The sequence below is a fragment of the Battus philenor genome, unplaced genomic scaffold, assembly GCF_028537555.1.
Source record: "Battus philenor isolate CCGP_79_NKW_IND1 unplaced genomic scaffold, ilBatPhil1.0.hap1 SCAF_29, whole genome shotgun sequence".
Classification (NCBI taxonomy): Eukaryota; Metazoa; Arthropoda; class Insecta; order Lepidoptera; family Papilionidae; genus Battus; species Battus philenor.
The window spans coordinates 2,898,421-2,913,580 of NW_027181692.1; the positions used below are offsets into that span (position 1 = coordinate 2,898,421).

The window sequence follows — 15,160 nt, forward strand, 5'->3', positions numbered from 1 at the left end:
ACGGTTTCAGCGTGGAGTTGAACAATGTCTTTGTGACGTTGGATCTCATGATTGCTCTTCGTTCCATCGCTGTGTAACCTGTCAATCTCCGAAAACGCGCCGTCGTCTCAACTTCATCTAAATCATTATTTATTTCAGATTTAACCATCGATATCTTGCCTTCAGTAGTCACGCCTGAAAGGAAAATTTCTTCTTAGATATTATTTCACATTTTGTATCAAAACTCCTCGATTTATATTTGAATTTTAAATTATTTTTTCTCCACTACCTACTATTTATTATTATTTCATTAACTTTCATCGTACTTTCAACGTAATATTTAAAACGTATAAATGTAAAATTATTTATATGCATAAATGACAAGAAACGAATATATTTGTCTCTATCTCACATTACCAAATAATCTGTAAACAGGGTGATTGGTTAAATTTAAATAAATTTTAGGGTGAATGTATAGCTTATTCGCCAGCAAAAAGTGTTTAAAGGTTCTTCTTCTTATAATCACCCTGTATAAGGTGATCACTCTGAAACTCTATTGGAATGCGAAGGGCTAATAACTTCTGGCAGTACAAAGTCTGCAGAGACAGATAGCAGACAATAATTAATTTCAATAGCAATCTGAATTTTGATATCGATTTTACTACATTATCGTTATGTTATTTATTTCTGAAACCATTGATTTTTGAATCAAATGTACCCTATATTAATTGGCAGCAAATGAACTTTACATTTCCTTAGATATTTATTGCTTTTACTTGTAACCAATCATCCTGTATATAAAAATGAATCGCTATTTCCTTGTACACCAAGTCTGGCAGTTATGAGATACGTATGTCATCTTTTAGATATCCCAGACTTTTTTCTTAGTTTTAGATCTAAAGTTAAAAGTATATTATTAAATAGATCTTATTATAGCATTCTAGAGTGTTTAGTTGTTCGAAATGTATGGAAATAAATTAGTTGAATCATTTACATGGTTGATATAATGTCAACCAACAATGATTAAATTTCATTTAAAAGAGCAACTGTTGAATTTCTCACGGCTCTTCTCAACAGATCAGCGTATCATGTCGGTGGTAACTTACTGCTTATATTGTTAAAATAATCGGCGATACAAAGTCTAATCGAATAGAGCTATTTTAAAATTTAAATCAAAAATTTATTTTCGTGTCAGTATTGATACGTAAATTAATGGCATACGAACCTATTACAGGTCTGTCATTAGTTCGCCATTGTTAAAGAAGTAACAAGTCTTGGTTAAAGTTTAAGTTTTGTTATATATGAAATCAAATATCTATTTCGGTTGACAAGTAAACATATTACATGTATGGAAGGTACTACGACTTCAGTGACAAGGATATTATACGCCGGTATCGAGATGGATGCGGTCTTGGCCCAGCTCTTCACAAGTCACGGGGGGTTCCCTGAGTACCTTCACAGGTTCAAGCTCAAGGAGGACCCCTCGTGCTTCTGTGAACCGGGCGTGGGCCAGACCGTGGCCCACTGTCCGGAGTTTGGAAGACTGCGCGCAGATTCCGGGCAAAAAGATAGAGGAAAAGAATATCTCGGCCATCATGCAAGACGAAGGGGAGAGAGAATGCTTCCTCAGCTACTGCAGGAAGGTGGTGATAAATGCCATAGGTAAAAATAAAACACAGAAATAGATTCAAATAGACTTGAATACGGATAAAAAAGTGAAGCAAACACTAAAATATAGAAATAAAATAAATAAAGTAGTACCAAAAACAGTGCAATAAACAGTATAATATAATATGATATTTATAAAGAAAATATGTGTTAAATGTATGAACAATAAATGTAATGTTGCAAAAAAGAGTAAAATGTGATATAAATAAAAGTGTCCGGAAACCTAGAATGTAGTGGTCGAGGATGGATGTATGGCTAATGGAATGAAAGAGAAAGACTTGGAAAATTGTAGACAGATAATATGATACGTGAGAGAGGAGAATGAGAATAATATAAAAAATATAGGAATAAATAAAAAGTCCCTGTCCCACACAAGATAGGGGAAGGAGAGGTCCCCAATAGCGGGGACCAAAAAAAGTTAATGGCATACCTTTGACTTGTACTTGTACCACGCCTTAAGAAAGCGTGCCGAGAGAAAAAGACATTGAGCTCGTGAGATGAGATATTGTCAGAAAGTTGGTTGCCTCAAACCGGGTCAGAAATTTCCATTATAGGAGAGTCTTATGCCCAACAGTGGACATTTACGAATGAAATAGTACTGACGGTAAGACGACCTTGTGCGTAATTAAAAACTTGAAAATTGTTACAAATATTTTTTAATTTTTTCTATTACTTATCGTATAAGCACATCCGGATTTTCATTACCTACTTTTAGAAGATATATATATGTACCTCATATAAGACATAATGTTTATACGTAGCATTATTGAACATATATAGGCATATGTCGTGATTAAAATTCAGTTGCAGCACAGATAAATATCGCGAATTGATCACTGGATGTTTTAAATTATATTTATAAATTACTGAAATCAGTATAGAAAAACTTAATTTTCGAAAGCCACAAATTTTGAAATTAAATTAAACTTGTAATGACAAAACTCAAAAATCACTGAGATGCCATTTAAGTTTTCGAACTACCCACAAAAAGTTTTTATTTCTATAAAAATGTTATATCGCCTTCATTGTGGTCCAACGTATGGATTATCATATATTATCTGTTGCTGGGTCGTTTTGTGCATCCTTGCGTAATGAGCTCTCATGACTTTCTTCGTGGTGAAAGCCTTATTGCATGCATCGCATTTGAAATTTTTTTCACCGCTGTGCTTATACATGTGGTTTTTCAAGCGGTTGCTATTAGCAGCTTTCCATCCGCACACGCCGCAGATGTGGTTCCTGACCTTGAGATGCGTATCACGGAGATGTGTCATCATCATACTCCTGAACACGAATGTCTTTGGACAATGCAAACACTTCACCTCCTGTCTGTTCTGGTGTTCGGCGGCCATGTGTCTTGACCTCTTGTAGTGGCTTTGAAACGTCTGTGGGCATAGAGAGCATTTGTATCTTTTTTCCAAATCGTGTTGATTCTTCTGATGGGTTTTCAGTTTTGACCTGGTCTCGAACTTGACTCCGCATTCAGGGCACAGAACGCCACTATTTTCATGAATCGACTTCATGTGCAATCTCAAGAGATTCGCGTGTTTGAAGTTTTGACCGCAGACCTCACAGAGAATCGCCGATATGCCTTTATGGTCCTTGTTCGTGTGGTGCAAGAGAGGTCCGAAAGTATAGAAACTAGCGCCACAGGCGAGGCAGTTCACCGAGAAGTTATCCAGCTTGAACGCGAGCATGCAGACGCCGATGTCCTTGTTGTATCCGACCCCATGTTTATCCACTAAATGATCTATCATGTCGTATAGATCATTTATCTTTTCTTGGCAGAGTTTGCACGCCATGTTAGATATATCGACGTATACCACCTGTTCCCAGTAATTATTCATCGCTTGTTCCTTTACGTCATCACCTTCGTGGACTTGCTGGTGGCCTTTTAAGTCGGAAGACTCCTGGAATATGTCGTAACAATAGAAACACCTGTAGGAACTCTTTAGCCAGCGGAATGGCATTACGGTGGACTTTAACAGGACCTGAAGGACGTTATTCCTCATTATCTTCAATCGGCCTCTCGGTGTGGAGGTTACTTTGGGTTGTGTGGTTGTAACCGCCATGTCATCATCCTGGAAGTCTAATACCTCAGTACTGTCCCGCAGCGGTTTTGTTGCTTTCTGACCACCTCTAGGTTCTCCTGGAAGGAAAACGCATTCTGTTTACAAGAGTCATCAAAATTTCAGTTTTCTGAAGGTGGCCAGAGTTTCTTTCATATTTTTAAACATTTTCTGCAAAACACAGAGACAAATACTTTGTGCTTGATTATTACCCATAAGCTCAAATTCAAGTTTTTACAAACTTTTAAAAAGGCAATTTTAAGTTGGCTTTTTAGAACCCTTTACAATGAGGCGACATAGAATTAATAATAGAAAAAATTTAAAGAAAATATTACTTTCACATAATAAGATATCGGTGTAATGGATTTTAGCACAATAGTTCCCTACATAGGTTTCTCAATGCCGGAAGGTGATGTTATTATTGTTTGATTTTTTTTACTATAATATCGTCTTTCCCGTTTTCAAGCAGAATGAAAGAGACCTTCATTTGCTGCGAATCTGGTCTGACAATCTTTAGACCTCTTGCTTTTACACAACATTATGCAAGATATGGTTTACACCAGCTCTGACGTTCCTTGTTATACATATGTTGATTTACTATATATGAGATTTCACTCATACATTGACTAATCGTGATATCTATGGAACTATAAGGTGACTTGATATTTGGTAGGAATATTCCTTTTACTATGTGAGGTAAGTTAATAACTGAACTTACAAAGTTCCGCGTGCAAGTAGGGGGCATTGAGGGGCGTTCTATAAAAAAAAAGCTTTATTCAAACTATTTTAAAAACTCTTCATACACTTCTGTCCTTAATTTGAAACTTTAACACTATGCCACTATTAAAAAGCATTATTTGTCTTACACTGAAAAAAGGTTGTATATGTGTAAAATTGTATTTTAAACTGTTTTTCGAAACAGAAAATAAAATATTATTCGAATGAAAAGGTTGATTGATTTCTCAAGACGCTTCCTTATGTTTTTGTTTGCGAAATAAAAGATATAGAAAATATAATTTTATTGCGGTTTTCATTAACAATCTACATTTTTAAAATGAAAAATTGATTTCTTTAAAATTCACTGAATCACACAGGCCGGCATAACAGTGCCCGGATTAAATATATTCCTTCTTTTGATACCGATGACATCGCGCGTGGACTTAGGTCTTTCTTAGCATTTTATTTGCATATTGTCTTCAAAATTTAAGTCTCATTAGATATATCACCAAGAAAAATGAGGACCAGAGAAATATCATAGCGTAGAAAATAAAAAAAAAACACCTTGAAATTATAAATCTCGTTTCTTTTGTTCAAAAATATGTACAGAAGATGTATTTAATAACAACAATAAAATATAAACAGCTTATTTACAGAGCGATGATAATTGTTCAATAATACTCCCAAGATAAATATGAGGGTAGTTCAACAAAAAATAACTACCTTCACTTATTCATAAGAGAGGCACTGTTACTTCCTCTGATCTCAATGTGTCATGATCTTGTACCATCGCCATACGAGACGGAATTTTCCCGTATACAATTTTATATGAACCCCGAGATGGTTCGATCTACCAAGCGTCGACTTACAACGGTTGCATTCATAGGTTTTCTTTTCGCAGTGATTAAATTTGTGGAGACATTTTCCGCTTTTATCATCATGATTTCAGCCATAGGGCGTCCACAGCTGGCCTAGCCTAGGATTAGTCGTATTCGCACTTTGTGGGAGGACATATGCCAGCTGCCTTTTCAACTATCCAGTTTAGACGGTCATATTCGTATTTATGTTAAATGAAAACAATAATAGAAGAGACTAAGACTCAAGGCGATCTTGGCTATACAAAGTTGGGAAAAATTTATTAACGACGTTGTGCATTTTTTTCTTCAAATGCACTTTCATCTGTTGAAGACCCTCGAATGTTCTGCTGCATAGACTATAGGCCTGCAGGTGGAATTGGCCATGGACCCTATATCTCTGGTTTATTCCGACACCATTGCAAACGAATTCGTTGTAAGAGTTGATGATGTGTCTTCTGAACCTGATGTAGTTCATGAAGCCAAGGCACAAGTATCGTCATCATTGTTTCAGCCTTTAGATGCCGCGAAACTTAGGCTTCTCCCAAAGATATCTATGAGAGGATATACCATAATCGCTAGTCCAGGCGGGTTGGCGATTGTAAATCTTTATTATGTACGCAGATGATGCTGCTGCCCATCCTTTGGAAATTTGTTTGTGATCAGTGGCAATCTCATATAATCAATACACAAAATGTGAATTATCCCGGGGAACAAACCTACGATCTATTCAATGTTCTCTTTGAACATATGAGTGATGACGGAGAAGTTCTAGTATTTATTTTAACAAAGAACGCCTTGCGTCTATTGATTAACAAAAGCAAACGGGAAAACTCCATTACGTTCTGAAACCATGTGTAACAAGTTCAGAAACATCATCAACTTTGGTAACGCCTGTCTTGCAACCAAAATCTGGCGCATTTACTTTAACAAGGACATCTTTGAATATTACTCTCTGCGGTATAACTAAGGATGTGTTTAGTGTGACACTGTGTATTCAGAGCGTGTCGCAGTAGAAGCTTTCATATCCAAAAGAGTTGCAATGGAAAAGGAACATCTTGTCAAATTTTAGGAGTATGACTATGTTCTACTGGATACTCTGCGATTGTTCGAGATGTGTTTCTTGGCATGAACTTAGTACAGGACCCTCCCCCCACTTTAAGATGGACTGATGAGAAAGCCTTCACAGAATCACTCCTATATGTGTGGGTAATGCTACGATGTATCAGAAAATGATCGTGCGTCAAGCGCTACAACCACCAACTGTTTTGCCTAGAGCACAGGTTATGTTTGGTATGATATATCATTTATAAATACGTTTACAATTTTTACATTATGAAAATAAAGTGAATAAGGCTGAATGGACGGAGTTAAATACATTATTTCGACTATCGATATAGTAATGCAACTAAAGATTAAGGGATTTTCTTACACGATTAAAATCAACTTTTTCAATGAACGTATTCACCAGTTAACTCTGCACCTTCGAGTTCATCTCTAACGAATTCCATTTGTACTATTTCTGAATCGTCCAGTTCATCCACGATCCCAACGCATTGCTCCATATCAGTGTTTATCTCGCATTCCGGATGTCTAGTCTTCATGTGCATTTTCAAATTCTGCTGATTTGCGAAATCCTTACTGCATACCGCACAAGTGAACTTCCTCTTCCCCGTGTGTATTACAGAATGGGTGTTCAAATTATTCTTCTTTGAGAATCTCTTACCGCAGACAGCGCATACAAATTTCTTATCGCCGTTGTGTTTCAGCATGTGCAGTTTGACGTCGTACGGTCCAAAGAATCTGTCGCCACATATTTCACATTCCACGTTCTTCTGTCTCAAATGTACACGCCTCATGTGACGGGACATAATACTCTCTTGCGGATACACTTTTGGACAGTAAGGACATTTGATTTTTAACTCTTCTACACCGTGAACATTAGCTAGATGGAGTTTCTTGAAGTACGGACTCTTGAATGTCTCGGGACAATGTGGGCAGGTGGATAGATTGATCATATGGACATTTTTCTCGTGCAATATCTTTTTGGACAGAGTTGCCAAACTGATACCACAGTGCTCGCATGTATACCCACCTTCTCTATGGTAATACCTGTTGTGCATTTTCAAATGATTCTCCCCTTGGAAACTAGTTCCGCACACATCACAAATATAATCATGTGAGAGATGGTGTTTATTTGCATGTCGGAGTAGATATTCAAAGAAGACAAACCTCATGTCACAAATTGGACAAGTCGGTTGATCTTTATCAAGTTTAAAAGGAAGCAAGCAGTTTGGTACGCTGACGTCGTATTCTGCATCATGAGCTATTATCAAATGATGGATCAGTTGTTCCAGGTCGTTGACTTCCTTCTGGCACAATTTGCAAGAGATCCCCGTGACGTCTATTTTGACTGCTGCATCCCTATTCCTGTTGTTTTTAGTTCTATCATAGACAACTAGTTCTAGATTAGCGAACTGGTGGACTTTGGCGGTGTGCTCCCTCAAAAGGTCAGGATCTTTCATAGGCTCAGAGCAATAGAAGCATCTATATCTACCCTTGTACCACATGAATGGCGTAACGTTTCCATATTGCAGGACGTATTCAACGTTACGCCTTTTTATTAACAACTTACGTGCCATTTCGGTTTTCTTATATTTGTCTTCGACCGTGCTCATTTTTGCACCTGCAAAGAAATTTTTACGTTTCTTTACTTACATTTTTATTGTATTTCATCTTTGAGCATTTCATCGGTACTTGAATAATTTGCAATCGACTTTGTTAATACATCCTTTTTTTTAAATTAGTAAATGTATACAAGATTCCGTGATCAAAACATGCGATGTAACTTTTATAGGTAAAGGTAAAAAACTTTTTTAGCAGTTTTTAGCTGTTCCAACATAATTTGCTCTGAGAGTTATTCGCCGAAAGAATTGAGGGATTTCAATAAAAAAATAGTGATTAATTGTATAAAAATAAATTATTTATATGATCAATAAATATCGATTTTTTATGTCGATAAATTTTATTTATCCGCGACATATAAACAGGTATAATGGTACACTAGGTACATTTGTACTCGAACCAATTCTGGGGTACGGTTTGCCGATTCTTAAATTTACGTTAATATATATATGTTTAAGCTTTGTGGGTAGTTACAAAAAAAATGAAAAGTTTTCGTACTTTCGGAAAATTTTATAAAATAAAATACAAGTCTGTTTGATAAGCTATATTTTCTATTTTACAATCGAAATTATATATTTTACATATAATTAAAGATATTATTAATCCTATAGTTAAAATTACGAGTAATTTATATAGTAAACGTATTTTAGGAATCATAGTTCTCATAGCTTACAAGTACTATCAAAGTTTGTTTTAACAGATTCATAAATAATTGATGTATTTTTCGATTGATTTGTGTAGATTGAGCATTATCTGTTGATATTTTTCTGACTTTCATCAAAAATACCTTACAATGTATAATTTGCACAAGATTGTTTATAAACATTTTGTTCGTTATGTTTGATATATATATATATATACACACATATATAACGTATCTACCAATATCCATGGAACCATAAGGACTTAGAGATTTGAAATTTAGTAGGATATATTTCTTTCACCATTGATCATTAAGTTTGACTCATGGCGGACAGATACCATAGGTGAACAAAAATAGATATAGCTTAAAAACTGACTTTAAATACGTTATCTAGGTTCTACAGTAAAAGATCCTTATTCGCGCTACCTCCATTCGCGGATTAAAGAAATGCGACCCAATTCCTATATTCGCATCTAAAAATTTTTTTATTCGCCGATCTAATAAGTATATACAATACCCGTCGATAAATTTGCACATCGACCTTTGGAAAGAGACATTCGGCTTCGTAGAGCATTATCTCTGTCGCACGTCTGACAAAACATCACATAGGTAGTGTGGAACAAAGCTATTGCTTTACGAAGCTGAAATTGGCCAATTGTCTCTTTCCAAAGGTCGATATGCAATATATATCGCCGAGTACTATACATAATAATAAAAGGATTCCAATAGATATCCAACCCAATATCCTTTACAAATGCCGTCAAGTGAACTAATAAAAAAAGTTATGTTAAAATCACAGCATATCGAAGAAGAGGCTTCAAGAAGCACTGGAAACGTGACATTTAAGGAATTGAAGGTTTAAGAATGGCAAAATAGCTTTGCGATTTCTTTATGAACATTGATCCGTCTGTGGCACAAAATCTAATGTTTAAGAGGCAAATTGCCTATGCGACTGCTGCATATCAGTTTGAATTGAAGGAGCTTTTAAAAACTGCAAAACAAGAGAAAATTACAAAATTTATCAAACTATAGTTTAAGTCTTAAGATAATTAACTAAAATGTTCAAAAATTCAATTAAATTGTTTTTTTTTTTCATTTTGTCACCTAGGTATCCTCTATAATCCCATATAAATTACCATTTCGTATGCACTGTTTCTGCATTCGCGGCATATTTATGGAACACGTACACCGCGAATAAAGAGCTTGTATTGTACACAGGTTTCTCAGTAACATTTGTAACAAAGCCACCATGAGTTTTTCATAGTCAAGAGAGAGTGGTAAGCCAACTTAGTCGTTCAACAAGCCATGGAAAGAGGTATACTCGGAATATCACTTCAAGATCTCATGGAACAGGAATGAAAAGATCTGTATAGGAACGAAAGTAGCCCAATTAACCCAGAGGATTGGTAAATTGAAGTAACAGAGAACAGGCCATATTGAGCGAATAACAGAAGACTGTTAGAACCTGAAGGGTCTGTGGAGGCCACAGATCGCCAAGCGCAACTTGAACTTCCAACAGAAACATGGATGGAAGACCTTGATGAAGTAAAACAGATGATATATGAAATTTATAGAGGAGGTAATGATAGTAACCCTCCAACTGTCAACGACGAGAGAACCAAAATATTTGATCCGAGAAGACTTTATGATCTCAGGTAAAACTTTCATGGACTTTTGGGCTGTGTTATTAAATTTAAAATCAGAATAATAAGTATTTACTTGTTGGAAACACTTTAATACGTTTCATTGCTGCATGTGCCCATACTTCTTATGCATTTCCTTATGCGAACTCAAATTACTGCGTCTCAGAAATGTTTTCCCGCACACTTCGCAACTGAATTTCCTCTCGCCTTCATGCTTCACCATGTGCATCCGAAGTAGATAGTTGTCAAAGAATCTCTCGTCACAAACCGAACACACCACGTTCTTTTCCTTCAAATGCGTTCTCCGTATGTGATCCTTCATGAATGAATTCCTTGTGAACATCTTACCGCAGTACGTGCACTTGTGGCCGATATCGTGGACTTTGATCAAGTGCTTCTGTTTGTGATATTGAGATTGGAACAGTTCTGGACATTTTGGACACTTGTAGTCTTTCGCGTCGTGGCTTTTCGCCTTGTGCCGGCTAAGACACCACTGATTCTTGTACTTCGCACCGCATACGTCGCATTCACAAGCGCCAGTATGCGCGTACGTTATATGAACCTTTAGATTAGTTACGTTCTTGAAACTTCTACCGCAGAAATCACATATTCTGTTATTGTTACTGTGTTCTGAATTTATATGCCTTAGGAGGATTCCGAAATATCTAAACACTCGGTTTGGACACAATGGGCACGCCATGTTGTCTTTTACCATTTTAAAAGGTTCAAGACATCCGGTGATTGACTTGTCGTAGGCGGCATTATGTTGAGATATCAGATGATCAATTAAATTATCTAAATTTTCTATAGGCTGCCCGCATACTTTGCAAGTTAAGCCTGTTATATCTACCTTCACCGTTATCCTTTCCCCTTTACATTTCTTCATACTTTTCGACTGCAAATCGCATACAGGATGTTCAACAACAGTATGTTCCTTAAGTTCTTCGAATTCAACGAACTTTTTGGAGCAGTAAAAACAGCAATATTTTGCGAAAAACTTAAAAGGTAACGCCGTGGACATGTTGAGAACGCATTGAATATTCTGCCGTATTTGTTGGACGTTTTGTTTCTTTTTCGGTTGAAGCAAATCGCCTAGAGATAAGTTTGAATCCACAGGATGATCTATTTGCACTAGCATGTTGACTTTACACCTGTTTATGTGCTGTTTTAAGCCTTGTGGCGAGTGCAATTGTTTAGAACAGTGCGGGCATTTGACATTACCGTCATCCGGATGGTCACATTGTATGTGTTTGAGTAACAGACTATATGTGGCGTAGCGAGAACCGCATCTTTTGCACTTTCTGAAGTGAAAATCGTTTTGATGCTTACGCAAAAGTGCGTGCGAGTTGAAATTTTGGGAGCATTCAGAGCACGAATATCCGCCTTCTCTGTGATTGTGTCTGAAATGTAAAGCGAGATCTCTTTTCTTATTAAAACTAGCACCGCATTCGTCGCAAATGTAGTTATTCTGCGGATGAACATTATTCACGTGATTGACCAAGTAACCGAAATACGTGAACTGCTGTTCGCAGAATAGACATCTGAAATCCGCCAAACGGTATTCCTGAAACGGCGTATCGATTGACCTATCGTAATCCATACTGTGTTTACCTATTAAATGATCAATTATTTCATCTAAAGCTGTAAACGGTTCGTTGCAAATTTCACACGAGATCTCCGAGACATCGATCTTTATCTCGATGTGATTTCCTTTTATTAGTTTCAATGAGTAATCTTTCGTAGTGCACGGGCCATGGGAGCGAGTGTGCTTCCTAAAGTCATCGTATTCCGCGTAACTCTGGCCGCAATAGAAACATAGACATTTCCCGCGCCATTTAAACGGCAGAATAGATGTGTTGTTGAATAGAATTTGCAAATTTCTTCTTCTCTTCTCGGAGGTGAATGTCTCGCACGTGGTTTGAGGTATTACATCTGAAAAGAAATCACTCTCTCTTTATTTGTTTCTCAATCAAATTTAATTTCTCTATTCAATACGTCGTAATTTCTCGTTTGGATATTTGCGCTTTTGACGTGGGATGTCATGTGAGCTTTCAAGTTTTTCTTCCACAGAAATTTCTTCCCGCAGATGTCGCAGTGGAAATTTCGCTGCCCATAATGCTTTATCATGTGCATTTTTAAACGTTGCGCGTCGAAGAACTTCTCCCGACACAGTACGCATTCTATGTTCCTCTCTTTGTAATGCGTACGACGTATATGGTTGATCATGAAAGAATTTCTAATGAAAAGTTTTTTACAGTAGCTACACTTGTATCCGGATCGGTGAGCTGAAATCATATGCTTCTGCATGATATATCGTGACGTGAATCTCTCGTTGCATTGGGAGCACCCCACCATTTTAGTGCCGTGAATATTTCCCAAATGTGTTTGCAGATTATTATTAGATGTGAACTCCTTGTTGCAGTGCCTGCAAGGGTACGCTGTCGGTCTATGTCTCCTAGACAAATGAGCACGAAGATTCGGATTCGATCTAAAACACCTACCACAGTACGAACAGATGTTTCTATTATCTGCATGCGATTTACTCATGTGTTTCAATAGCATTGTGAAATATCTAAACACATCATCACAAATTGGACAGACGAAATTGTCTTTTACAAGTTTATATACTTGTAAGTGTATTGAAATTGCCTTGTCTAAATTACATTTATGCTCCGATGAAAGATGTTTTATTAAGCAATTTAAATCAGACAGAGATTCGTTGCAAACTTTGCAAGAAAGATTTGATATATCAAGTTTAACGGGACCTTCGTCTCTATTTCGCAGTTTCATAGCTTTTAATTTTGTATCACAGAATGGATGCTCTAAAACCGTATGTTCCTTAAGACGATCGCAGTCAGTAAAATTTATAGGACAGTAGAAACATCTAAATCTACTCATGTAATATTTAAATGGGATAGCAGTGGACATGTTCAGGATGCAAGCTAAATCGCTTCTTATTCGTTTGACAGAAGGTTTCTTTTCGATATCCCTAGCATTTGTTGAAATTTTAATGTTATCAATATGAGTACAACAAGCAGCGTGTCGAAGGAAACTCTGCCTTGTGGTCATGACTTTAAGGCAGAATCCGCATTGCAGTTCATCCAAATCATGATCTAGTTTCATATGTTTTAACCTCATGTTCGATGAAGAAAATGACCTGAAGCAAATATTGCATGAAGACGTGTGGGCGTTCATTTTATGATTTTGTAATTCTACGTAACTTTGAAATGTAGCACGGCACATGACACAGGTGTAATTTTGTCTATGATTCGTCCTACAGTGAGCGTTCAAGTCCCGCTTTTTATTAAATCTCTGGTCACACTGTTCACAGACAAAACATCGAGTCGGGTGACAATTGTTTACGTGAATTATTAGCTTGTTGAAATAATTGAACTTTTGTTCGCAGAGTAAGCATTTTAGATCCACTAGACTATATGTCGCTATATCTAAATTAACATCCCTATCATATTGCTTTTGATGCTTATCCGATAAATGATTGATAATATCGTTAAAATTTGCGAATTTTTCGTCACAAATTTCACATGTTATTTCCGATACATCAATTTTGACTTCAGAATCTCCCGATTTGACAAGTTTAATCGCTCGATCGGTTTCAGAACATGGTCCGTGGGCTTTCGTATGTTTTCTCAGTTCATTGTAATTACATAAATCATGTCCACAATAAAAGCACATGTATTTCCCGCGCCATTTGAATGGTATTAACGATGTATTGTTAAAAATGATTTGTAGATTTCTTCTCCTCTGTTTATTAGCACTGGGTGTTACTGCTCGTTTATCTGGAAAGAATTTCCAATTTGTAGACATACCCTCGAAAATTGTTTATATTCATTTACATTTTTGCAGGGTACTTTTACATTTTTAAGCTGACTTCCAGATATTCAAACTTATCGTTATCTATTATTGGTTTTAGTCGTATTTTCTTCTTACTACAGACTGTATCGACGTGACCAAACTAGACTATATGACCATCTAATTGATTACATGCATTAAAAGCTCTTTGTTCACACTTCCATTAGCGTTTTCACTATTCGAGGATTAAAAATTCCACCCAATTCCTATAATCGCGGATCTAATAAGTACATACATAATAATAAAAGGATTCATATAGGTATTCAACACAATATCGTTTGTAAATACCGTACCGGCCTAAAGTATATTATTAAATGATAAAACCATGGACTTTGACATTAGCAGCCTTCGCCGCGATCGTTGGTTTTGAAACTATAAAAACAGAAAGCAACTTTATTACTCAATGAATAAAGTGTATTTTTAAATATTGCTGTACCGCTCTATGGTAAAAAGGCTTCAACAAGCACTGAAAATGTGACTTTTAATTTATCAAAACTTAGTGAAGGTTTAAGTTGGGCAAATGTGCTTTGCGATTTATTTATGAATATTGATCTTGTCTGTGGAACGAAGTCTTTTGTTAAACGGTTTTATCTAGTTCGATCCGTACGGAATTTATTTGGGTCAAAATTAGAAATTGAAATTTAAGCACTTTCCCGTTGTCAGATACGAAATTTGGTACAGACATTTAATTTAGATGACAATACAATATAATAAAATCAATAACATTATAAATCTAAGATGGCCGCCGATACAAAATGACGGATTACGTATTTTTCCTTAACCCCCTCAATATGGGTATCAAATGAAAGGGCTACACTAGTAAAACACAATGATTATGTCAAAATTTAAAATTCAAGATGGATGCCGTTCCAATATGGCGGACTAGGTACATATTTTTCCACAACCAACACAATATGGGTATCAAAAAACCGTTTACCTTAAAAGTTTTTTAAATGTATTTTTTTCTAATTATTATTAACTCTCCAAATATAAGAGACCTTCTTCATATCTCTATAAACGATTTGTCGATTAAAT

General features: G+C 36.2%; 1 protein-coding gene across 5 annotated transcripts in view; it reads right to left on the reverse strand.

Moving 5' to 3' along the window:
- LOC137926153 (PR domain zinc finger protein 5-like) overlaps window positions 1-15,160 on the reverse strand; it is a 36,909-nt gene that overhangs the window by 4,546 nt on the left and 17,203 nt on the right. Inside the window, exons 5-6 of one of the 5 annotated variants that reach the window (XM_068769692.1) lie at window positions 6,717-7,970; window positions 3,736-3,793 (exon numbers count right to left, since the gene is read on the reverse strand). The exons of 1 other annotated variant lie outside the window; for it this stretch is intronic. In XM_068769692.1, coding sequence (XP_068625793.1) covers window positions 6,736-7,970 — 1,235 coding nt within the window. In that variant the 3' untranslated portion in view covers window positions 3,736-3,793; window positions 6,717-6,735. Of the gene's footprint in view, window positions 1-2,357; window positions 3,794-6,716; window positions 7,971-9,695; window positions 12,188-15,160 lie in introns of those variants that run through there. 3 more of the 5 variants (XM_068769695.1, XM_068769693.1, XM_068769691.1) reach the window with 3 other exon arrangements.